This window comes from Neoarius graeffei, chromosome 2 (genome assembly GCF_027579695.1).
Source record: "Neoarius graeffei isolate fNeoGra1 chromosome 2, fNeoGra1.pri, whole genome shotgun sequence".
Taxonomy (NCBI): Eukaryota; Metazoa; Chordata; class Actinopteri; order Siluriformes; family Ariidae; genus Neoarius; species Neoarius graeffei.
Window position 1 is genome coordinate 31428401 of NC_083570.1, and position 26336 is coordinate 31454736.

The following is a 26336-nucleotide window of genomic DNA, read 5'->3' on the forward strand; positions in this document are numbered from 1 at the left end:
TGTACCTAATAAAGTGGCCAGCGAGTGTGGATTTCACACACCACCCTCCCAACCCCCAATGTACAAATCTGCTACCATATACACACTAAGAACAGGTCTATTTTTAAGTGTGACTGGGCAGCACACCAGCTCAGGCAGTTAGACCAGTTTATATAGGGTTTCAGGCACAGGGCAAAATGTGTTAATGGAAAAAGAGCAAGAATTCAAATACACAGCAGTGATGTTATGATTGGTTAAACAGTATATGGCATATTAATATTTTAATATACAATTATTTTAATATGTTTTATACATTATACCCATGACATTTTATAAGACATAGACCAAGGGTTTTCAAAGTGTGGGAGAGTCAGCCCCCCTCGGACAGCAAATAAACAACCGCGCCCCCCTTACAATTTTTGTTGTTGCTATACTTAATGTTCCATTCGTATTTTTAAAAAATGGTTGTTGTACACGTGGGTGGCACGGTGGTGTAGTGGTTAGTGCTGTCGCCTCACAGCAAGAAGGTCCTGGGTTTGAGCCCCGGGGCCGGCGAGGGCCTTTCTGTGCGGAGTTTGCATGTTGTCCGTGTGGGTTTCCTCCGGGTGCTCCGGTTTCCCCCACAGTCCAAAGACATGCAGGGTAGGTTAACTGGTGACTCTAAATTGACCGTGAGTGTGAATGGTTGTCTGTGTCTATGTGTCAGCCCTGTGATGACCTGGCGACTTGTCCAGGGTGTACCCCGCCTTTCGCCCGTAGTCAGCTGGGATAGGCTCCAGCTTGCCTGCGACCCTGTAGAAGGATAAAGTGGCTAGAGATAATGAGATGAGATGAGAGGTTGTTGTACACATTTTTATTTTTTTCTTTTTCACATTTTAAACATCTGTGCTTTTTAAAACATCTTGTTTTACACATTTTAAACATCTCATAGCATCGTTAGCTAGCACCTCTTGGCAGACAACACACTGTGGCAGTGGAGCATCTTCAGATCCAGTCCATGAAAATCCAAACTTTAAATAATCGTGGTCATACTTCCTTCTTTTTTCAGTCCCCCCAGGATTCTGCGGGCCTTTTTTGTGATTGTTGCGGGCTAAAATGTCTGATGTTGCAGGGGTTTCCAAAAAATTGCAATGAAAGTTGCGGTGTTTTTTTAGGTTTTTGTTGCGATTACATTGCGGGAGGAAGTGAAAGTTGCGAGAAATTGTTGCGATTTTCTCTTTTTTGTGATTAAAATTGAGTGATATGTTAAATATTAAGTTATTACTGAAAAACTATTGATTAAAAAAACAAAGACACTGAGAAATGGTCCTATAAACAACTTTACCAATATAAAAGATTACCAGGACTACAAAAATGCAGAAAAATAGGCTTTACTTATCCAAATGCAACTGTTGGTTCAAAAGTTAAAGTGCATAGAACCTCACAGCACAACATGAAGTTACCTTAAAATATAATATAAATGCCTCAGCTTTCATGTAAGAAAAAAAAAACTATTAATACTAGTACTGTGTGCAGGCAGTCTCTCCTGAAGACTAAATTAAACAATAATTATAAACTAATAAAATAAATGGCTCAGGCTTCATAGAAGAAGAAAAAACAATTTGAACAGAATCTCACAGTATGATGCTGAAGCTGCCTAAACAATGGAAAATAAAATACCATTTTGGCAAAAATGTTGGCATCCATTAATTTCTTGTATTAAGTAAAAAAAAAATATTGTAAAGTGCACACAGTCCTTCACTGTAAACATAACACACTTTCAGTAACAGAATTTAAGCCTATATAAACACTGACTCGCACATCATGCAATGTTGCCAGATACTGCTGACGTTTTCCAGTCCAAAATATGTTCAAAACCCGCCAAAAGGCACTTGAAATCGCCCAATCTGGCAACACTGCGCGCATGCTGCTTCTCTTGAACGTATACGTGGGGGGGCGTCGTGGCTCAGGTGGATAAGGCACCATACCATAAATCTGGGGACCTGGGTTCGATTCCGGCCCGAGGTCATTTCCCGATCCCTCCCCGTCTCTCTCTCTCCCTCCTGCTCATTTCCTGTCTCTACACTGTCCTATCCAATAATAAAGGTGAAAAAAGCCCAAAAAAAAATCTAAAAAAAAAGAACGTATACATGGAAGTAAGGCGGAAGGTAGTTTGTTGACGTCACTTCAAGACGACGCCAACGATTGGTCAAAGTTGCGGTGATTGGATATAATTGCAACACCGCCCTGAATTTGCGGGGATTGGTTGAATTTGCATTGAAGTTGCAAATCGCAACATCCTGGAGGCTCTGTTTTTTTGCTTGGCCCAGACTCTGTCTCCTCTCTCACTGTAGCCTTAGGTACTAAAAATCGATCCATTTTGTCTCTGGTAAAGGCTAGCTGAAGTTCGCCAAATGTCCGCAATAGTAACTTATTCTGGTTTATTTTTCCTCACGTTGCGCTCCCCCTGAAGAACTCTGGCGCCCCACACTTTGAAAAGCCCTGACATAGACTCATCTACAATACCGGTGTCTAACATCATTAGTTTCACCTGAGTATTGCCTTCACACACACACACACACACACACACACACACACACACACCCCAATCAGCCATGATAATCCACTTGATCAGGGCTCTGTTCTTCTTACAGAAATTCACTGAGTTATCTGGAATGGAATGTGATGATTTGACATGACGCCATTATTTTTCAGTTCTTTGAAGCTGTTTTAAAGTGCTTAAGCTCAGACTTGAATTTAGAAACATTTAGTAATTGTTGTACACTATATACAGATACATGTATACAGTAAAAATGTCTATACTGCAGTAATAATGGTACAAGCACTATTTTCTCCATTTGCACCATTTCTGCTTGTGTGGTTTTTGTATGTACCTTCTTTCACTGTATTTTATAACTTATAATTGTTCTACATTTTTTATACTCAGTATATTTATGTTTACACAAAGGGTCTGGGAGAAATTATATTTCAATCCCGTCTTTATCCTGTACATATGGCAGAATCGACAAATTAACTTCACTTCAAGTAGTAAAAGTTTCCTGTGAAAGAGGACATTTTGGACAAAGGTTCAACTGTGTGAGCCAAGAGTGTCTGAGGGTGTGTGTACTGTATATGAGGGTGTGGCTTTTCTAATCTAATGGGCAAAGAGCTGAATAAACCTTTTGGAATTATCATGATTATTAAAAGTAGTATGTCACTTGTTACATGATGAACAAGGGAGGCTTTGAAGTGACATTTTCACTCACAGACGATTTCATAATAATCAGGTAACTAACAAAAAGTCAAACCATTATTTCCACTACTGCGTTTTCAGTAGTTGAAAACAAAACAAAACAAAACAACAACTTGTACCTGAGGCACTGCAATGATGAGCATGCAGGCAATTCCACCCAGGAGCAGTGCTGGAGCACATGTCATTTTCCTCCCAACCCGGTCCATCGCTAAGCAGCCAATTAAGTATGATGGCAATTCAACAGCACCTACCAAAAAACAATTAAACGCTAGTGTCAGTTTAGGGCAAGGGTTTTCAAGGATCTCAAACATTTTGCTTTCAGGAATGCTTTCCAGAGTATACCGTAATATCATCTCATCTCATCTCATCTCATTATCTCTAGCCGCTTTATCCTTCTACAGGGTCGCAGGCAAGCTGGAGCCTATCCCAGCTGACTACGGGCGAAAGGCGGGGTACACCCTGGACAAGTCGCCAGGTCATCACAGGGCTGACACATAGACACAGACAACCAGTCACACTCACATTCACACCTACGGTCAATTTAGAGTCACCAGTTAACCTAACCTGCATGTCTTTGGACTGTGGGGGAAACCGGAGCACCCGGAGGAAACCCACGCGGACACGGGGAGAACATGCAAACTCCACACAGAAAGGCCCTCGCCAGCCCCGGGGCTCGAACCCAGGACCTTCTTGCTGTGAGGCGACAGCGCTAACCACTACACCACCGTGCCGCCCCGTAATATCATCATCATTATATTAATTTATTCAAGGCATGAGCGTTATTTTAGTCCTGAACTTTCTACTCATTCAGATGTAATTTTTTCCCTTCAGGCCTCTCTCCTAAACATATGAACTGCCCGATAACTGCTGGAGGACAAGCGAGAGAGAGCATTAGATGTGTGTGTGTGTGTGTGTGTGTGCGTGCGTGCGTGTGTGTGTGTTGGGGAGGTGTAGCTTGTCATATCCAACTACCTCATGTCTCATTCACATGTAAGAAAACCATGACCATGGCCATTTTTAGCACTCACAGTTGTCAAGTAGTTTGCTAGCTTTAGCAGACAGGTTTTTTACAGCCCTGTGACTGCCACAGATGACAGATTTTTTTCCTTTTTATTATCAGAGCGGGGCGGCACGGTGGTGTAGTGGTTAGCGCTGTCGCCTCACAGCAAGAAGGTCCTGGGTTCGAGCCCCAGGGCCGGCAAGGGCCTTTCTGTGTGGAGTTTGCATGTTCTCCCCGTGTCCGCGTGGGTTTCCTCCGGGTGCTCCGGTTTCCCCCACAGTCCAAAGACATGCAGGTTAGGTTAACTGGTGACTCTAAATTGGCCGTAGGTGTGAATGTGAGTGTGAATGGTTGTCTGTGTCTGTGTGTCAGCCCTGTGATGACCTGGCAACTTGTCCAGGGTGTACCCCGCCTTTCGCCCGTAGTCAGTTGGGATAGGCTCCAGCTTGCCTGCGACCCTGTAGAAGGATAAAGCGGCTAGAGATAATGAGATGAGATTATCAGAGCGTTGGATTTCTTCATTGCTCTCAGGATGAAAAGAGAATTTGAAAAAATATAAAAAATAGTTCTAAAATATATTACCTACCCTGCCTCTCAATGATAACTTCACTTAATGGTTTTAATTTAAAACAGCATTTATATTACGTTTACATTAGTTATACTTTTTCCCCCTTTTTTTTTAATGAATCCCTCTCCTTTAAAGGAACCAATTAGGCTTATATCTATGATAATTAAATAATAGCTATCACACCATTGATACTAGTTGACAGATCCAGATTATAATTCAGTTATAGAACCTTTAACCTTTAATTACATTTGGTTACAAATAGTGTTCACTTAGTTCTCACTTTCTCATAGAAAAATACAGCATGTTACATAGAAACCAGAAAACACAAAGTGCTCTGTGCTGAAGACTTGGCAAATAAAAGCACATTCTTTTGTCCGTTTCATTAGTTTTAGGTTACATGGAGCATCGGTCAAACCCTCAAGCCTTCTGAATTAGCTGTTACTATAAAAGCTAAAACATTGTAAAATGAGTGCATTAATATAAACCTGTGAGTTGAGGTTACTGTCAGAGCTGTGCTGTTCTAGAAAATGAATCAACACATTCTGACCAGTTAAAATTGAGGGCTGAATAATCCTGTGATATATTTTAATCTACAATACTGTATGTTTTTAATTGGTTGGCACACAAATGACTTGACAGAAACAAGTGATTTCTTCAAATATTTCTGTATTGTATTCTGTTAGCAGTTTGAGGCAAGGACTTAACCCAGTTTTAGGTTAGGTTGCACCTTAGTTAGGATAAACTATATAGTTCCCATCTGAGGTTAATCACATTATATTTATCTTCCAACAAAACAGAGCTTGTACACTTCCCACTGCATAATTTCTTAGAAAGTCTAATAAGCTCCTAGTGTAACCTGGCTGTTTATAACCTGATGAGGCAAATGCATCATCAACTGTAAGCGCAAAATAAGGCGACAAAATCCGATACAAGCCAATATCCATTTTCTAGACAGTACAAATTCTGAACCATCTTAAATGTTGATGCTGGTCTGGTTCATTTTATGGTAAGCATTGATAAACTTAGTAAAACTGTCATATAGATATTAATATCTTGTCTATGATATTTAGCATTCGGGTTGTTTTACAATCAGGGTACAAAGTTTGTGTCACAAGGGTCCAAAATTCAAATTGATTCAAACTGGTTCTTGTACCAGTTTTTAAGTGAAGGACAAGTTAAAGAACAGATTTCAGGTAATTTTTTGACATGTGTGTATGGTAGTTTTGTGTAATCTGCTATAAGATGGGAGAAACAAATGAAGTGATTCTCGGAGAGGACATTTTTTTTGACAATTCAGAATCCACTACTTCCATAGTGCTTTTAAATATAAGGCTGTAAGCTTTGTGTTAGTTGTCTCTAATATTTATGTCCCAATATCTTGACCACATTTTAGGATGAAAATAATCATTTTAGATATGTTATTTTTTATTGAAAAATTAGCTGTCTCTGAGAGGACATTTTTTGACACAATTACATACTAATTTGATCAAAATAGTCTGAAAACTTACTGGCATTCAACATTAAAACTTAACTATATGTTTCCAATGATATGGAACCAAATATTTGTTTTATGGTATAAAGAATGATTTAAGTGCATCCCTTTTGGAGCTACCTGTGGTCAAAAAAGCACTTTTTCAAAATAACACAAGTAATTTTGCTAAATATGACATATACTGCCATACATTCACCAAAAATAACGTTATCACCAATTTTTTTTTTTTTTTTTTGCATGGTAAACAGAGCTATCACAGGGCTACAATAAACAACCAAGTTTATTTAGTCAAGCCTTTTGCTATTGAAGATAATAAGTGTTAAATGTGATTTTTAGCTTGCGTACCCTGATTGTAAAACAACCCATTCTGTTTAACAATGACACTAATGACCAAATATTAATTCTAGAAGCTTAAAAACTGAACTGAGAATCTCACCCTTACTGTATGTTTCTCTAATTTACACACAGTTAGCAAATTGAGAAATATAGTAATATTTAATATATAATATTAATATATATATATATATATATATATATATATATATATATATATATATATATACACAATATATATTATATTATATTATATTATATATATTTATATACATATATTTATATAATATATAAATAGTACTTACCCTTAAAATGAAATAAATGTTGAAATAAAACGTAAATTAAAATGCACATTTTCACCAACATAAAAATGAAAATATGTAAATGCATACTGTATAATACAATATAAATGTAAGCATAGTCCTTATATGCCAAGACTAAGAAATTGTGCATCACCAAAAGCAACTGGCCAACAAGCATCAAATGTATTACTAAAGTGGACCCTTTAAAAGGGAACTGAAGTTATTTTTAAACTTGCTTTATTTCTTAACATGTTATTCAATTACGTTTTCGGTTTTAGTAACCTTATATTGTGACTCGTGCTGGCAACTAATTGTGATTAAATATTATACTTATCGGCCTATTCAGTTTTTAGCCATGTTGAATGTAGTTCGTTTGGTCCATGGCAGGCGTTGCTTATCTGCGCGATCTTCACGAGACTTGTCCAAGACTTCGAAACGTGAAGTGTCAGCCAGGTGTCATTGCTGCCATTTTTAAAACTGTTTTCCAAACGAAATATTGTACAAAAACGAGTTTAAAATGACGATTACTGCCTACTTTTTTCACACTTTCCTGATTGCTATCAAAACAAACAAAAATTCCGGTTTGATTACATCAGCATTCAAAAGAGGGCACACACGTCTTTTGACAACGTTGGCAGATGTTGCCCTGTGTCCAAAATCGCTCCCTACTCACTATATAGGGCACTATATAGTGAGTAGTCCGAAATCTTAGTGAGGATTATTTATACTTATTTATTTATATTTAGTGCACTCAAAGTATCCTACAATGCATCACGAAAGGTAGTGTACAATGATGGTCACTAACCAAAACAATATATCCCATCATGCATTGCAGTCGTGCTGAAAGAAATCAAATTAAAAGTCTCAAATTTGATTTAATAAAAGGCAGCAGCAAAGAAGAAAGTATTCAGCCTTGATTTAAAAAGAACTGAAAGATGCAGGTACTTTGTATTTAACGTGGGAAATACCGCTCAGTATAATCAGGGCTCGACATTTAGGACTGCCCGATTGTCTGGGGCAAGTGAAACACGCATTCAGGCAAGTGGGATATGTCTCCAACATGCCCGACTGGGCAAGTTGGAATGAGCATATATTATGAACTAGCACCACAAAAATTAGGCTTTTTGATCTTTTATTTCAGTTCCTAAAAGCGTCCCTCATTATGTCTTGGCTGTTTTCTTAGTCTCAGTTTCATTTACTGCTTTGCAAGTTATTTTATATATCTCTGCTGCTGTATATAAATTATGGTACTATATGTATTATGGTAATATATGTATTATAAGTATGGTGCATGTACTGTGTATAGATCCCTTGTGCATGACGTCACGCATCACGTGATAATTACAGCTGGGGTCAGACAGACACCATCCTTCATGCAAGCAAGGCTTAATCTGTCTTCAATATGATTAATTTTTGCATTGTTTTTGCTTGTTCAAACAGAAAATAGATAAAAGGCATTACCGTCTCCCCGCTATCAAGAAAAATGTTAACAAATAGAAGCAAATGCTTCAAGAACAATGAGAAAATGAGTGGTTAAGGAATAGGAGGAGAGAAGCTCAGCCTGAAAACTCCAGAGAAATTCACGATTGTATTTAAAATGTATTTTACAAAACCAGAAAGTCGGAAGTGAGTATGGAAGAGTTTGCTTAAGGATCTTGTTTTATTTTTCTTCTGTTTGCATTCAAGTTAGCTCCTTCATGAAAGTGTTTGATTTTCTTAAAGATGAAGCAGCTTCCTTATTCGACACAGAAAACCCAGATTGGTTTCAAATAACTCCGGCATAAAAAACTCAACAAGGGGCGACATGCGCGATAAATCCTGAAAGAACAGAACAGATTAAGAGCAGAGAGAGCTGGAACTTTGTTTCTGTTATCAGAGGAACATAGTCCTGTGCAAAATATTTATATATCAGGGTTTGTTTGGTTTTTTGGTTATATCATCCACCCCTAGGTTTATTTTAGGGTTGCACTGAATCCAAGATTCGGTTTCGGATTCGGCCAAATCTTGGCCTTTTTAAAGGGGTTCGGTTTCGGCCGAACCCTACAGCGCTGACCGAACCGAATCCTACGTGTGGCGCACGTGCATGCAATTACATCGTCAATGTTTAGGAGAAGATAGCCTCCATTGTGCTTGCAGTCAAAAAAGAAAATGGAAGCAGTGAGCCGAAAGAGTGTTATATGGCAGTACTTTCAAGTGAAAGAGGGAGATTCAAGTCGCACAACATGCACACTTTGCAGTACAGAGTTGTCTCATGGTGGGAAAGATGCTAAACAGTACACAACATCTCCGCTGTTAAAACATCTTTGCTCAAAGCATCCGACGGAGTACGAGCTGTGCATGGCCGAATCTAACGTCAGTGAGGCTTCAGGTACCGCAACTGCACAGTCACAGATAAAAAGTGGTACTCAGATCACCATTACCAACTTTACGAGTCCTACACCAAACAAACAGTGGGCTTCAGACCACCCAAGAGCCAAAGCCATCCATGCAGCAATCGGTAAAGTGATAGCTGTTGACTTGCAACCATACAGCATAGTGGAAGACACTGGATTTACCGAGCTACTGCAGCTGCTTGAGCCATGTTACAAAATCCCATCAAGGCATTTCTTTGCTGAAAAAATCATCCCTGAAATGTAGGAGACTGTCGCTTCCCGTATACGAGCACGTTACCGAAGCACAGGCCTTCTCATTTACTTGTGACATATGGGCTTGCGAGTACACTACTCAGTCCTATATCAGTGTAACATCACATTGGATTGATGAGGATTTCAACCGCGTAAATGCCATCCTACGATGCGAAGCATTCGATGGAAGACACACAGCTCTAAACATCGCAGATGCACTGCAAGAAATTATCAAAGCATTGGACATACCTGTCAACAAGTGTCACCTGGTCTTGAGGGACAATGCTGCGAATATGCATAAAGCCATGTCCGAGGCTGGCATTCCCAGTGTTGGCTGCTTTGCCCACACGCTCCAGCTGTGCATACATGAAAGCCTTTTATCCCAACAAAGTGTCTCTGACATGATCGCACTGGCCAGGAAAACTGTAGGCCACTTTAAACACTCTTCAAGCGCTAAATCAAGGCTCTCCACTCTTCAGCAGGAGTTGGGGCTGCCAAATCACCAATTAATCCAGGACGTTGTTACAAGATGGAATTCTACCTATCTAATGTGCAATTGCTTGGTAGAACAGAAACGTGCCATAAACCTCTATGTGTCAGAGACTGATAGCATGCAACATATTCATGCTCAGAAGTAGACTCTGATGGAGGATGTTCTCAGTGTGCTCAGGCCTTTCGAGGAGTTGACAAGAGAAATGAGCGCAGAAAATGCATGCATATCGACAGTCCTGCCCGCTGTGATGATGCTGAAGCGCTTCATCCACAATGAAACAGACAATCACGGAATTAAACAGATGAAAACACGCATGCTGACGTCCCTGCAAGACAGATTTGAGGGACTTGAGGGCAACGCTGCCTTAATTGTGCCAGCAAGTCTTGATCCAAGATATAAAACAAAATTTTGGTTGAGTGACACACAACAGTGCCGATCAAAGTTACTTGTGCAGGAGGCTGTAGCCCGCGTATCCGAATCAGATCAAGACATATCTGCAAGGCCAACAACATCTGAACAGGCTGAGACACAGGGGCCAACAGATCGTACAAAACGACACTGTTCAGGAATCTGGAGCAACTGGGACGAACTGTTCCGCAACAACACCAAGTGTGAGCCAGTCACACCGAGCGCTGAAACGGAGGTCAGCGCTTTTTTCAGCAAGCCTCTGATTCCTCTAACTGAGGATCCTCTTCAGTGGTGGAAGGCCAATCAGCAGCGGTTTCCACTGCTGTCAAAAACGGCAAAGGTTTACCTCTGTGCACCACCAACATCTGTGCCCAGTGAAAGACTGTTCAGCACCGCTGGAGAGATCCGTTCTCACCCTCGCAACTGGCTGTCACCTATTAATGCTGAGCGTCTTGTGTTTCTAAAAGGAAACGTTCATTTTCTGTGAAAGCTAGCTGTAGAACTAGGTTGTTAATAAAATAGCCTACGTGGAGACATGTTCGAGTTTTTTGTGCTACACTTTGTTTAGTGTATCTAATTAAGCCTACAGTTGTAAGTGCTTGAAATTGAAGTGAAATAGCCTATAATTTATGTTCCATGAGTGTAAGCATTAAACATGATCAAGATCCCCAGTAAGTTTTTTTTTCCTGAGGAAAACAGATTTAGCATTAAATATCACCTTTTTGTTTGAAAATTAAGTAGGCTTACATGTATGCAAGAGTTAAGATGTAAATGTGCTATGTTTTGCTGCATTCTATCTGCAGAGATTCTTTTTTTTTTTACTTTTTTTTTTGTTCAACAAAGAGCACTTTAGCAATGGCTCACTGTTACTGACAGGCCTTATTCTTTTAGCAATAATGTCACTTTTTGCTCTTTTTCTTTGTCCTTTATAAAGGACAGTATACTAAAGCCTGTACACTGTGACTTTAAGCTGAAAATTTCAGTGGTGTTCTCTAAGTGTGACTATTCAAATACAAAATAGTGGCAGAAGTTATTGCCTATGTTTTTACAGTTTAAAATAAAATAATAAAACATTCCTTCTGGATAAAGTATCTCTAGCTTACTATTAAAGGACATGGGACATGAAACATAAATGCACGCTATATCAGTTTCTTTCCATTAAAAATATGAATTAATTGCATCAACAAATACAAAATCATCTATTAAATTCAGCAAAATCGTTATATTCGTGATGATTATATGGCATTTCTGCACGAGCTCCGATATGCATATTTTACAATCGGAAGAGCCGCTGTCACGTGATCATACGTCACAAAAACTTTCGGGCACAGCACAAGCGGGTAGATGAATGGAGAAGTGAATGACAAGAAAATTGTTTTTATAGTCTTTAACATACATTGAACATCATGGTGTATTGTGCTGCTTATGGTTGCAATAATTCCAATGGGAAATGCCCTAGAGTAAGTTTTTTTGCATTCCCCAAGGACCCGAAGCTGAGGAAAGTGTGGGCTCACTACTGCCGTAGAAAAAACTTTGTACCTACTGTTTCCCACAAACTGTGTTCGGACCATTTCACTGAGGATTCTTTCAACATTAATACTCAGGTACTGAGCGATATTAATTGCCAAGCCAAATTTAAGAGGCTACTTAAAGATGGAGCCGTTCCCAACGTCCCAATTCAGGAACAAGACGGCGGAGTGAAACCCGAAGTGCTACGGCCACCACGAGGTGCATTCACTAAGCGATTGAAAGCCGAGGTAAGGATTAGTATTATAATTTTGGGTGTATCAATTATTGATTATCATAATTCTGACTCATTTACTCTTATATCTGTCCTTCTTTGTTTACGTACCGAATCAAAGAGTTGTAGTGAAGTTGTAGGCCGTATAGCCGGGTTCATGGAGGCAGTGATAGTGCCATAATATACAGGGCCTAACATTCCTACAACTGTAGAGACAGTCAAGAAATCCTGTAGCATTAATGGACATTTAAATAAATGTTATGTTGGTAAGTTTGTTTAACTTTTCTTAATTTTCATCTCTTTCGCCAAATGGCGTAGTGTTGTTGGCTGTGTGATGGCGTTTCGCCATTTTGAATGTTTTCATCTCGGACTCTGGAAGCATTGTATCTCAATCAATCTCGAAAAATATCAGCAAAAAAAACTAGCTTGCAACGGACTTTAGCTAGATCTATGATGAACTTTCAATGTATGATACAAAAATAATACTTCTTTCAATAGATCATTAGCCTTTGAGCAGAATTGTTTTTAACTTACCAGGAAGTGTTATTGAGCCGACCGCTTTCAGTTTCATGGGGATTGAATGAACTCTCACTCTCAGAATCATCTGACCCGTCAGAGTAAAGACAAGATCCATGTTCATGTGAATTTCCAGCTATCGGTTCGAATTGATAGGGTCTAACTTCACATCTGTGAAACATCGGGAATGTCACTGTCGATGGTGTCCATTTCGGTAACCTGTTTACATTAGATTCCCAAGCGCTGGCTCCTTGGAAAGTTTTTGTGACGTCACGGGTCACGTGACCACCTAGCTAATTAACGAAACATTGTTTTACGCTGATGTATAAAAAAGTTGAATAATGTGATGATTTTCACATTTTTGACGCCCTGCAGTGATTTAGATGGCATTTCTTATGTCCTTTATACATAATTATACCCAGAAAAAAATCCATGTCCCATGTCCTTTAAGAAAAGGAAATGTGCAATGTTTTTCACTGCATTATAATGTACTAGCTGATGTTCGGAGTAGGATTCGGTATTCAGTTTCGAATTCGGCAGAACCTTGACAATCAGGATTTGGTACATCCCTAGTTTATTTAAAAAATAAATAAATAAATAAAAAACATGCTGTGTCATGACAGGCCGGCTGTATTGATTCAGTTACAGGTTGCCAGTTCTGTATGAAACACCCACAACCTTCACACTAAACAATACAGGTCCTTCTCAAAAAATTAGCATATTGTGATAAAGTTCATTATTTTCTGTAATGTACTCATAAACATTAGACTTTAATATATTTTAGATTCATTACACACAACTGAAGTAGTTCAAGCCTTTTATTGTTTTAACATTGATGATTTTGGCAAAAAAGTAAAGGAAAACCAAAAATCCCTATCTCAAAAAATTAGCATATTTCATCCGACCAATAAAAAAAGTGTTTTTAATACAAAAAAAGTCAACCTTCAAATAATTATGTTCAGTTATGCATTCAATACTTGGTCGGGAATCCTTTGGCAGAAATGACTGCTTCAATGCGACGTGGCATGGAGGCGATCAGCCTGTGGCACTGCTGAGGTGTTATGGAGGCCCAGGATGCTTCGATAGCGGCCTTAAGCTCATCCACAGTGTTGGGTCTGGTGTCTCTCAACTTCCTCTTCACAATACCCCACAGATTCTCTATGGGGTTGAGGTCAGGAGAGTTGGCAGGCCAATTGAGCACAGTAATACCATGGTCAGTAAACCATTTACCAGTGGTTTTGGCACTGTGAGCAGGTGCCAGGTCGTGCTGAAAAATGAAATCTTCATCTCCATAAAGCTTTTCAGCAGATGGAAGCATGAAGTGCTCCAAAATCTCCTGATAGCTAGCTGCATTGACCCTGCCTTTAATAAAACACAGTGGACCAACACCAGCAGCTGACATGGCACCCCAGACCATCACTGACTGTGGGTACTTGACATTGGACTTCAGGCATTTTGGCATTTCCTTCTCCCCAGTCTTCCTCCAGACTCTGGCACCTTGATTTCCAAATGACATGCAAAATTTGCTTTCATCCGAAAAAAATACTTTGGACCACTGAGCAACAGTCCAGTGCTGCTTCTCTGTAGCCCATTTCCTGCACACGCCTGTGCACGGTGGCTCTGGATGTTTCTACTCCAGACTCAGTCCACTGCTTCCACAGGTCCCCCAAGGTCTGGAATCGGCCATTCTCCACAATCTTCCTCAGGGTCCGGTCACCTCTTCTGGTTGTGCAGCGTTTTCTGCCACACTTTTTCCTTCCCACAGACGTCCCACTGAGGTGCCTTGATTCAGCACTCTGGGAACAGCCTATTCGCTCAGAGATTTCTTTCTGTGCCTTACCCTCTTGCTTGAGGGTGTCAATGATGACCTTCTGGACAGCAGTCAGGTCGGCAGTCTTACCCATGATTGCGGTTTTAAGTAATGAACCAGACTGGGAGTTTTTAAAAGCCTCAGGAATCTTTTGCAGGTGTTTAGAGTTAAGTCGTTGATTCAGATGATTAGGTTAATAGCTCGTTTAGAGTACCTTTTCATGATATGCTAATTTTTTGAGATAGGAATTTTGGGTTTTCATGAGCTGTATGCCAAAATAATCAGCATTAAAACAATAAAAGACCTGAAATATTTCAGTTGGTGTGCAATGAATCTAAAATATATGAAAGTTTAATTTTTATCATTACATTATGGAAAATAATGAACTTTATCACAATATGCTAATTTTTTGAGAAGGACCTGTAATTTTAAACTCAAACATTGTCTGTCATGACACAGCGCAGGCTTTTTTTTTTTTAAACCTAGAGGTGGATGATATAACAAAAAAAAGCGATATATAAAACACTCAAACACAGTACTGTTCAAAAGTCTTGGCACCCTATTGTTTTCTTCATACAAACTTTGTTATAGATTTCTATTTTATGAGTTCTACATTATCAAATAATAAACCTACAGTCAGAGAGTTCTACACAAACACACAGAACTTTACAACAGCTGCATGCATGTGAAATGGAAATAAATCGACTAAGGTAGGAAAAACTATTTTGGATGAAATTGTTATTGTCCGTTATAAGTAAAAGTAAAAAGTAACCAATAGCCAAACTTCATAATAAACTTAATCAAGAATCAAACTTCAACTCAATGTGTGATCTTCATTTTATGTTGCAATTCACAACTATTCTATGGTTTTCCTAAAAAAAAGTAGTACTCAGAAAATAGGGGGTGAGTGATAATATTGGGGGGTAGATTAGATTAGATTAGATTACATTAGATTAGATTAGATTAGATAAAACTTTATTGATCCCTTTGGGAGGGTTCCCTCAGGGAAATTAAGATTCCAGTAGCATCATTACAGATAAACAGAGAAAAGAAATAGAGAAAAACTTCTAGATAAATTAAAATAAATTAAGTATTTACATATACAAATATAAAAGAATAAGATATGGGGAAGAGAGGAAGGGGGGAAGTGGGGTTAGGGTAAGTGTGTGTGTGTGTGTGTGTGTGTGTGTGGTGGGGGGGGCAGGAAAGATATTGCACTTTATATTACACATTATGGCCCTTTTCCACTACCCTTTTTCAGCTCACTTCAGCTCGCTTCAGCTCACTTCAGCCTGACACGGCTCGCGTTTCGACTACCGAAGAACAGCACGACTCAGCTCGCTTCAGCCCTGCTCAGCCCCCAAAACTCGCACGGTTTTGGAGTGGGGCTGAAGCGAGCCAAACCGAGCTGAGTGAGGCTAGGGGCGTGAGGAGACACTCCCCTGTGCACTGATTGGTGAGGAGGAGTGTCCTCACATGCCCACACACACCCCGCGAGCACGCTGGGATCTGTAAACACCGTAAACCCGGAAGAAGGAGAATTACGAATTACGAGAATTATGAAGCCTTATGCGCCTCGCCTCATCTATATGCTCTTGCCAGTATCTGTTGGCGTTGTCGGTGACAACAAGCCACAGCACCAAGACCAGCAACACTAACGACTCCATGTCCTCCATGTTTATTGTTTACTCTCCGGGTTGTGAGACTACCGCTTAAAAGCTCACGGATGTCACTGTTTGCGCCGCCTAACGACATCACCTGACGTCCACCCACTTTCACTAACACCACCCAATGTGTCCACCCACTTCCAGCCAGCACGGTTCAGCGCGGTTGTAGTCGAAATGCAACTCCAACAGCCCCACTCAGCTCGACTCAGCATGGCACGGCTCAGCCCAACTCAGCCGCGTTGGTAGTGGAAAAGCGGCATTAGATTGCACATTGTCCAGTATTGCTTATTGTTAGGCTAGGCTACTGCTCCTTCCCATCCTCTGTCCTCCTGTTACCCCTCCTCCCCCCCAGAGAGGAGTTGTACAATCTGATGGCATGAGGGACAAAGGAGTTTTTGAGTCTGTTCGTCCTGCACTTGGGAAGGAGCATTCTGTCACTGAACAGGCTCCTCTGATTGCTGATGATGGTGTGCAGACGGTGACTGGCATCGTCCATGATGTTCAATAGTTTGTTCATAGACCTCTTCTCTGCCACCATCACCAGAGAGTCCAGCTTCATGCCGACCACAGAGCCGGCCTGCCTGATCAGTTTGTCCAGCCTGGATGTGTCCTTCTTGGATGTGCTGTCCCCCCAGCACACCACAGTGTAAAACAGGACACTGGCAACCACAGACTGATAAAACATCCACAGGAGTTTCCTGCAGATGTTAAAGGACCGCAGCCTCCTAAGGAAGTATAGCCTGCTCTGTCCCTTCCTGTATAAGTGATTGGTGTTGCAAGTCCAGTCCAGCTTGCTGTCCAGCCACAGCCCGAGGTGCTTGTAGGAATCCACAGTCTCCACCTCGACTCCCTCGATCAGAACTGGTCATGACCTTGGTCTGGACCTCCCAAAGTCAATGACCAGCTCCTTGGTCTTCGAGGTGTTGAGCTGCAGATGGTTCCTGTTGCACCACACAGCAAAGTCCCTCACCAGGCTCCTATACTCCTCCTCTCTGTTGTCACTGATACACCCAATGATGGCTGCGTCATCGGCAAACTCCTGAATGTGACACAGCTCCAAGTTGTAGCAGAAGTCCGCGGTGTACAGGGTCAGCACCATGCCCTGGGGTGCTCCGGTGCTGGTAATTACAGTGTCAGATGTGATGTCCTTCAGCTTGACGTACTGCGGCCTGTCGGTGAGGTAGCTGGAGATCCAGGTGACCAGGCAGGGGTCCACTTGCATCCTGTTCAGTTTGTTCTGAAGCAATAGGGGCTGGATGGTGTTGAAGGCACTCAAGAAGTCCAAGAAGAGGATCCTCACTGTGCCATTTCCCTTATCCAGATGCGAGTGGGCTCAGTGTAGCAGGTAGAGGATGGCGTCTTCCACACCAACACCTACCCGGTACGCAAACTGCAGACAGTCCTGGGCATGTTGTACCTGGGGTCTGAGGAGGCTGAGGAAGAGCCGCTCCAACATCTTCATCAGATGTGAAGTGAGTGCCACCGGTCGGAAGTCGTTCAGCTCGCTGGGCCGATTTTTTTGGGAACTGGAACGATACATGATGTCTTCCAGAGGGTTGGCACTTTCCCCAGCTGTAGGCTGAGGTTGAAGATGCATTGGAGTGGTTCACCCAGTTCAGCAGCGCAGGTCTTCAGTAGTCATGGACACACCTTGTCCGGGCTTGCTGCTTTCCCGGGGTGAAGCTTCCTCAGTTGACCTCTGACCTGGTCTGCAGTAACGCATAGAGGAGGGGGAGGAGGGGGCTGCTGTGATGACTGGGGGGAGGTGTACTGAGGGAAGAAGGAGAGATGGCTGCAGTGAGGGAGAGGGTGAGGGGGACGTGGGCTGGTTGAACTGATTGAAGAAGTCATTCAACTCGTTCGCCCTCTCCACTGTCCCCTCTGTTAGGGTTTTGCTGGGATTCAAACCTGGTTCGTTGGTGTGATGATCCAGCAAACCCCCACTAGGCCACCAGGGGAATGACTCAAATGCAGAGGTGTGAGGCGGAAGTAGAAAAAGTAACAAAAGGTATAAACCTTTTACTTAAACCTTATACTATGTACACTATATACAATCCAGGGCAAAACAAAAAAAACAAAAACAAAGAGTATAATTCAAAAAGAAAAAGGCAAAAATGCAAAAGCTCAGAAGATCCACAAAACACAGTACAAAGGAAACTGGAGATAAACATAACAGCACAAAGACTCCGTGACAAGAGGACTGAACTCAGGGGTATAAATACACAAACTAATTAAGGACACAGGTGAAGATAATTAGGACTAACAGGCAATTAACAAAAAAAAAACACAAAACACAGGAACAGTGGCGGCCTCTAGAGGCCAAAATAAATATGACACGAAAAGGAAATAAAAGCGGCCTCTAGAGGCCAAAACAGTCCAAGTCCTAACAGGACCCCCCCCTCTAGGAGCGTCTCCTGACGTTCCCAGGGCGATCCGGATGGGCCGAATGGAAGTCCCGACACAGTTCTTTATCCAGGACATCCCGAGCAGGAACCCAGCAGCGCTCCTCAGGACCATAGCCCTCCCAGTCCACCAGATATTGCAACCCGCCGCGGACCCGGCGGGAGTCAAGCAGGCGATGCACAGTGAACACAGTCTGCCCCTGGAAGATGCGGGGGGGTGGGGGGTTCCTAGGGGCAGGGGCATACGTAGACGTCAGTACAGGCCGCAACAGGGAAACATGGAAAGTGGGGTTGATCCTCAGAGTCCGGGGCAACTGGAGCCGGTAGGAGACAGGGTTCACCCTGCGCACCACCTTGAAGGGGCCAATGTAGCGAGGAGCAAGCTTGCGGTTCTCCACCCGCAGCGGAAGGTCCTTAGTGGACAGCCAAACTCGCTGCCCAGGGCGGAAAGTGTGTGCAGGTCTTCTGTGGCGGTTGGCCTGAGTCTGGTTGGTTCTGGAGGTCTGTATGAGGGTCTTCCTGACCTTGCTCCAGGTCTTGCGACACCGTCTCACATATTGGTTGACCGAGGGCACCCCCGCGTCCTCCTCCTGGTCCGGGAACAGAGGTGGCTGGAACCCGAATTGGCACTGGAATGGCGACAGCTTGGTGGCCGATGACTGCAGGGTGTTGTGGGCGTACTCTGCCCATGGCAGCCAGGTGCTCCACGATGTCGGGTTATCCATAGCCAGGCCTCGCAGGGTGGTTTCCAGGTCCTGGTTGAGCCTCTCCGTCTGACCATTGGACTGTGGGTGAAACCCAGAGGAGAGGCTGGCAGTGGCTCCGATGACCTTGCAGAACCCGTGCCACACTCGGGAGGAGAACTGGGGCCCTCGGTCTGAGACAATGTCCTGTGGAAGACCAAAGACTCGGAAGACATGATTAAATATAAGTTTCGCTGTTTCAAGAGCAGAGGGGAGTTTGCACAGAGGTATGAAGCGGCAGGCCTTGGAGAATCTGTCAACAATGACCAAAATGACCATGTTACCTTGTGACTCAGGGAGACCCGTGATGAAGTCGACTGCCACGTGGGACCAGGAACGCCGGGGAATGGTCAGAGGATGCAGGAGACCCTGGGGACGCTGTCGTGGGTTCTTGGTTCTGGTGCAAACCTCACAGGACAGGACAAATGACCTTACTTCCTGCTCCATGTTAGGCCACCAGAAGCGTCTTTTCAGGAAGTCCAGGGTCCTCCGAGCTCCCGGGTGGGCGGTGAGAGGGGAAGAGTGACCCCACTGGAGAACCTTGGCCCGGGCTTGATGTGGGACATACAAGAGGCCCAGTGGCCCCGTCCCAGGACCGGGGTCCTGGCGTTGGGCTCGTCGAACAGCCTCCTCAATACCCCAGCGGACAGGGGCCACAATCCGGGACACCGGGATAATAGGCCCGACTTCATTCTCCCTGTTAGTGGCAGAGAACAGCCTGGACAGTGCGTCAGGTTTGGTGTTCTTGGAGCCGGGACGGTACGAGAGGGTGAAGTCAAACCGACTGAAAAACAGGGCCCACCTAGCCTGTCGAGGGTTCAGTCTCTTGGCTTGCTGGAGGTACTCCAGGTTCTTGTGGTCAGTCCAAACCAGGAATGGATGTTGCGCTCCCTCCAGCCAGTGCCTCCACTCCTCAAGGGCCAGTTTGACCGCTAGCAGTTCTCGATCCCCCACATCGTACCGGGACTCCGCAGGACTCAGGCGGTGGGAGAAGTAAGCGCAGGGGTGCAGCTTTCCTTCCGAACGTTGAGAGAGTACCGCGCCGACACCACTGTCTGAGGCGTCCACCTCCACGATGAATGGTTGGGAGGTGTCCGGGAGGACCAGAATGGGTGCCGTGCAGAAGCGGGCCTTGAGGTCTTTGAACGCCTTTTCTGCCTGAGGAGACCAGCCATAAGATCCACCTGTCCCTTTGGTGAGGTCTGACATGGGTGCTGCCACAGAACTGAAGTTCCTGATGAACTTGCGGTAGAAGTTAGCGAATCCTAAGAACCGCTGAACCTCCTTAACGGACTTGGGAGTAGGCCAGTCCCGGACGGCCAGGGTCTTGGCAGGGTCCATTTGGAGTTGGCCTGTCCGTACAATAAATCCCAGAAAGGAGACCTCGGGAACATGAAATTCGCATTTCTGGGCCTTGGCGAACAGATTGTTCTGTAGCAGCCTCTGGAGAACCTGGCGGACATGGTGGCGGTGCTCCTGCACGGTCTTGGAAAAGATAAGGATGTCATCGAGGTAGACAAAGACGTACAGGTTAATCATGTCCCTTAAGACGTCGTTGATTAGGGCCTGAAAAACAGCTGGTGCGTTGGTGAGTCCGAAGGGCATCACCTGGTATTCGTAGTGCCCAGACGGGGTGTTAAAGGCAGTCTTCCACTCGTCTCCCTGTCGGATACGGATGAGGTGGTATGCGTTCCGTAGGTCCAACTTGGTGAAGACGGTGGCGCCTTGGAGCAGGTCGAAAGCAGTGGACATCAGCGGAAGGGGATATCGGTTGCGCACAGTAATCTTGTTCAGGCCCCTGTAGTCAATACATGGTCGAAGCCCCCCATCCTTCTTGCCGACAAAGAAGAAGCCGGCACCAGCAGGTGAGGTGGAGGGTCGAATGAACCCAGAGACCAGGGCGTCTTTGAGGTATTCCTCCATAGCCTTGCGTTCTGGCTGAGAGAGGGAAAACAGTCTGCCACGAGGAGGGGTAGTCCCAGGGAGCAAGTCGATGGCACAGTCGTAGGCCCGGTGCGGAGGAAGAACGGCGGCCCTGCTCTTGCTGAATACCTCCTTGAGATCCCAGTACTCTGTGGGAACTTGAGATAACTCGGTGAGATCAGGGGGCTCGGCAGGAGACACAGGAGAGCTAGAGAGCAGACAAGAGGCATGGCATGCAGGGCCCCATTCCACAACCTGGCTTGTTACCCAGTCTATGCGAGGGTTGTGGCGAGTAAGCCAAGGAAGGCCTAGAATAACTGGGAACTCAGGTGAAGGAATCAGGTGCAGGGATATTTCTTCCTTGTGACCTTGAGACTGGAGGAAGACTGGAGAAGTAACTTGAGTGACTCTTCCATCACCTAACGCTTGGCCATCGAGGGCAGACACAGACAGAGGGACTTCAAGAGGTGCAGTAGGTATATTGATGCTTTGGGCGAAGTGAATATCCATAAAGTTCCCAGCCGCCCCTGAGTCTATCAAAGCTTGACAAGAGTGGACAGACTCACCCCAAGAGATGGAGACCGGGATGTAGATTCCTTGGCCAGGGAGTCCGGGAGAGAGGGTAGGCCCCGTCACAACCCTCCCTCGGCTGGACGGGGCGGTCCTTTTCCCAAGAGTTCGGGACATGATGCTCGGAAGTGACCAGGCTTGCCACAGTAGATGCAGCACTTGTCCCTCCTTCTGCGCTCCCTCTCAGATGCGGAGAGGCGAGTACGACCCACTTGCATGGGTTCTGGACAGTCACTGAAGGAGGTAGACGGTCTCCAGGTAGAGGTAGGGAGGCTGGGGGGGCTCAAGGCTTGGTGGCGTTCTCTCATCCTGTTGTCCAGACGAATAGCATGTGAGATGAGGGTTTCGAGGTCACTTGGGCATCCAATAGAGGCCAGACCGTCCTTGATGGGGTCAGACAGACCATGGTGGAAGGCTGACACCAGGGCAGTCTCGTTCCATCCACTTACTGCTGCGAGTGTTCGGAACGAGATGGCGTAATCTGCGACGCTTCCTCCTTGCCGGATGGACATGAGCTTTCGGGCTGCGTCGGTACTGATGTCTGCCTGATCGAAGACCCGAAGCATCTCTTCAGAAAACAGCTGGAAATCAAAGCACTCAGGTCCCTGTCTTTGCCAGATAGCAGTAGCCCAGGCTCGCGCCTTACCAGCTAATAAGGTGATCACAAAGGCAATCTTGCGGCGATCCGTAGTGTAGGTGGTAGGCTGAAGCTCAAAGGTGAGTTGACACTGGGTAAGGAACTCTTGGCACTCACTGTGCTTGCCGTCATACCTCTGTGGTGCAGGAAGGCTGGGTTCGCGAGGTGAAGAAGGCAGCATGGCAGGAGGCACTGGAGCAGGAGTGGGAGCTGGATCAGGAACTGGATCAGGAGCAGGAGATGCAGGCAGAGATGTCAGCTGTGCCAGGGTTTTCCCAATTTGCTGAAGCAGTTCCTCGTGGCGAGCAAGGGCCTCACGTTGGCTGGTGAGCGTACGTCCATGAGCGTCCATGGTCGCTCCGAAGCGTGTCAAAGCTGCCATAATTCCCTGAAGGTTGGCCGGGTAGACAGTTGAAGCAGCCTCTGCTGAGTCGGTCATGACGGAGTCTTTCTGTTAGGGTTTTGCTGGGATTCAAACCTGGTTCGTTGGTGTGATGATCCAGCAAACCCCCACTAGGCCACCAGGGGAATGACTCAAATGCAGAGGTGTGAGGCGGAAGTAGAAAAAGTAACAAAAGGTTTATTTATACTATGTACACTATATACAATCCAGGGCAAAACAAAAAAAACAAAAACAAAGAGTATAATTCAAAAAGAAAAAGGCAAAAATGCAAAAGCTCAGAAGATCCACAAAACACAGTACAAAGGAAACTGGAGATAAACATAACAGCACAAAGACTCCGTGACAAGAGGACTGAACTCAGGGGTATAAATACACAAACTAATTAAGGACACAGGTGAAGATAATTAGGACTAACAGGCAATTAACAAAAAAAAAAACACAAAACACAGGAACAGTGGCGGCCTCTAGAGGCCAAAATAAATATGACACGAAAAGGAAATAACAGCGGCCTCTAGAGGCCAAAACAGTCCAAGTCCTAACACCCTCAACGATTCTGGTCTTTGTATTGTGGCCTGTGATGGTTTTCACACCTTCCCAGACCTCCCTCATGCTGTTCTCCTTCAGCTTCTGTGCCACCTTTCTCCTGTAGCTGTCCTTAGCTTCCCTCACGCAGCGTTTCATCTCCTGCTGTGCTGCTTTCATCGCCTCCCTATCCCTGCTCCTGAAGGTGGCCTTCTTCCTGTTGAGGACAGCTTTGACTTCCTGTGTTACCCATGGCTTGTTCTTAGGGTAACACTGTACAGTCTTAGCGGGGGAGACCACGTCTGCACAGAAGTTGAGGTAATCTGTCAGACAATGTGTCAGCCCCTCTATGTCCTCACAGTGTGGGCTAAGCAACACATCCCAGTCCATGATGTCATAGCAGTCTCTGAGGGCATCTAACATTTCAGGGGACCACCTCCTGATGGAGCTAGTTGTTGCAGGCTGCCTTTGAACCAGGGGGGTGTACTTCGGCTGTAGAAGAACCAGGTTGTGGTCAGACTTCCCTAGTGGGGGGAGGGATGTGGCTCTGTATGCATCCCTCACATTAGCATACAGCAAGTCAATTGTTCTGTTGTTCCTTGTTGGACAGTCCACAGCCTGGTAAAAAGCAGCCAAAGTAGCATGATTAAAGTCCCCAGAAATGATCATAAATGCCTCAGGGTGCTGTGTCTGCAGCCTTGCTGTAACAGAGTGAATCCTCTCACATGCAGCAGCTGCGTCTGCCCTCGGAGGGATGTAAACACAGATGGTGATCACGTGACTGAACTCCCTCGGCAGATAATATGGCTGCAGGCTAACAGCTAGCAGCTCCAAGTCCGGGCAACATAAAACTGTCTTTACGGAGATATGTCCCGGGTTACACCAGCAGTTGTTAACATAAATGCTGAGTCCCCCACCTTTGCTTTTCCCGCATGTGTTAGTGTCTCTGTCGGCTCTCACAGCAGTGAATCCCCGCAGGTCCATGTTCGCATCCGGTACCAGGTGTGTTAGCCATGTCTCCATAAAGATAAATAAGCTGCTCTCCCGGTAAATCCGCTGGTTGTTCAGAGCAGAAAGCTCGTCGACTTTATTCGGCAGCGAGTTCACATTCCCCATGATAATGGAGGGAACGGATGGTTTGTAGCGCCGCCGGTTGTCCACTAGCTTAGCCTTTAGCTTAGCTCCAGCTTTGCAGCCCCTGGGTTTCCTCCTCAGCTCCGCTGGGATGGGGTGTCATATCCCGGCTCGTCCCATTGTTTTCAGGGCCAGCAGCTCCTCTCTCGAATAAGTGAGAAAACTGGCTTCTGGTTGCGTGTTAAAGTTAAATATATCCATGTTATATAGTAAAACACACTATGTCTTCGTAAGAAGAGCAAAAAAGTAAAAAAAGGTGGAAAAAAAGAGGTTTAAAGAGCTAAAAACTACAGAGCTACTGGAGAGGCAGCCGTCTCACACAGCGCCCAACTGCTTTGTAAGTGGAAGTTAATGTTGAGCCCTGATAATATGGATTCATCACAAAAATACATGCATGTGTTTATTATTTTGAAAACCCACCATCCGACTGATCTGGCACGTTTTAATTGTGTGACCGTAATGACGTAAATGCCAGCGTGACGGGCTAGTGTCTGAAAACGTTTTTTTCATTTTACAAATGAGCTCACTATACAGTCCTCTATATAGTAATTCCCTATATAGGGAGTAGGGAGTAGTGAACGAGTGAGCGATTTCCGCTGTATGTTTTGCTTCCGTCACGAATCTTGTTTACAGCCATTGCTTTGACATATGGACTGATACATTACATAGCACATTTCAAACACTCATAACTTACTATAGCAATGACAAAACAGCTATCAAAAATGCATTCCTATATTTAATAAAATTAGATAAATAGAATTTTGATAATAAAAAATTGCCTTCAGTTCTCATTTAATTAAGGAAGATAAATGTTAACATTATCAACGTCAGAGTTTTCTCGACGAGAAGCCTGGGTTCGGGGGAACCTGTCTGTCCTGCCGGAACGTCTGCGGCTGGTTACACGATGGACGCGTGGGAGCGGTGGCGGGTCGTGTGGCTGGCGATTCTTTCTGTGGAGGACATTGAAGATATCTACCTATTCGGAACCATGATTACAGGACTTTTGCTGATTGGATTAGGCATTGCCCTGGTATATCGAGGAAATCAGACAACGGTGACAGCTGTTCAAAGCCCCACAAAGCTGCCCGATATGATTGGAGTGGTGGGCAAAGCTGTTGGCACTCAGACTGTGGACATTCAGAACTTGAACCACAATATGGTTGTTATCTCGGAGAAGCTTTCAGCTTTGCAAGGAATACGTTTTTCGGACACCAATTTGAACAGAATGGACGGAATGGACAGATATGGATGAGCGGTGTGGACGTGCAAAGACTGCGTCTGGAAAGACCAAACAAATTATATCTTATCGACATTCGGCTCCCTGAGACAGCAGCGGCCTCGGTCAAGGCTGTTGCTGAGGCAACATTTCCCCCTGAAGGTCACTGCCGGGAGACGCTCTCGCATTCCTCGCATTCCTTCTCCAACTTTCCGCGGTCGCCATTTTCATCCCCAGTGTGACAAGCAGGTGTGTGACCAGCGCCTTCATGGCTGCAGGAGTGGACGGCTGCTTGCTTGCACTGGATTACCTCTACCTCCCCCCCTTACCCCCTCCCCCCCTTACCCCTGATTGCCCCCTCCTTTCTCCCCCTCAAGTCCCGTGTTTAAAGTGTACTTGTGTTATTGTGTGCTTATGTGCAAAGGTTTTTTAAATGTTCCCACACTGTACTCCTGACAGGAGCATAGTGGGGGGGGTTCTTTTTTCCTTATCTCTCCTCATGTTGTGTTTTCTTTTCTTTTATCTTCATCCCTGTCTTCCTGTCCTGTCCACCCTATGTCAATTGTATGTTGTATATGTACGGACAGGTTGACGGCTAATTTCGCTGGTACATGTGACTAG

At 44.4% G+C, this 26336-nt stretch overlaps 1 protein-coding gene across 2 annotated transcripts in view; it reads right to left on the minus strand.

Annotated features, from left to right (window-relative positions):
• The window catches only part of slc22a16 (solute carrier family 22 member 16), a 115349-nt gene that overhangs the window by 59846 nt on the left and 29167 nt on the right, over positions 1 to 26336 (minus strand). For both annotated transcript variants that reach the window (XR_009654056.1, XM_060914080.1), the window contains exon 6: positions 3331 to 3458. Coding sequence is in view for 1 of the 2 variants with exons in the window: in XM_060914080.1 (XP_060770063.1) it covers positions 3331 to 3458 (128 nt within the window). In the remaining variant the exon portion in view is untranslated. The remainder of the gene's footprint in view (positions 1 to 3330; positions 3459 to 26336) is intronic.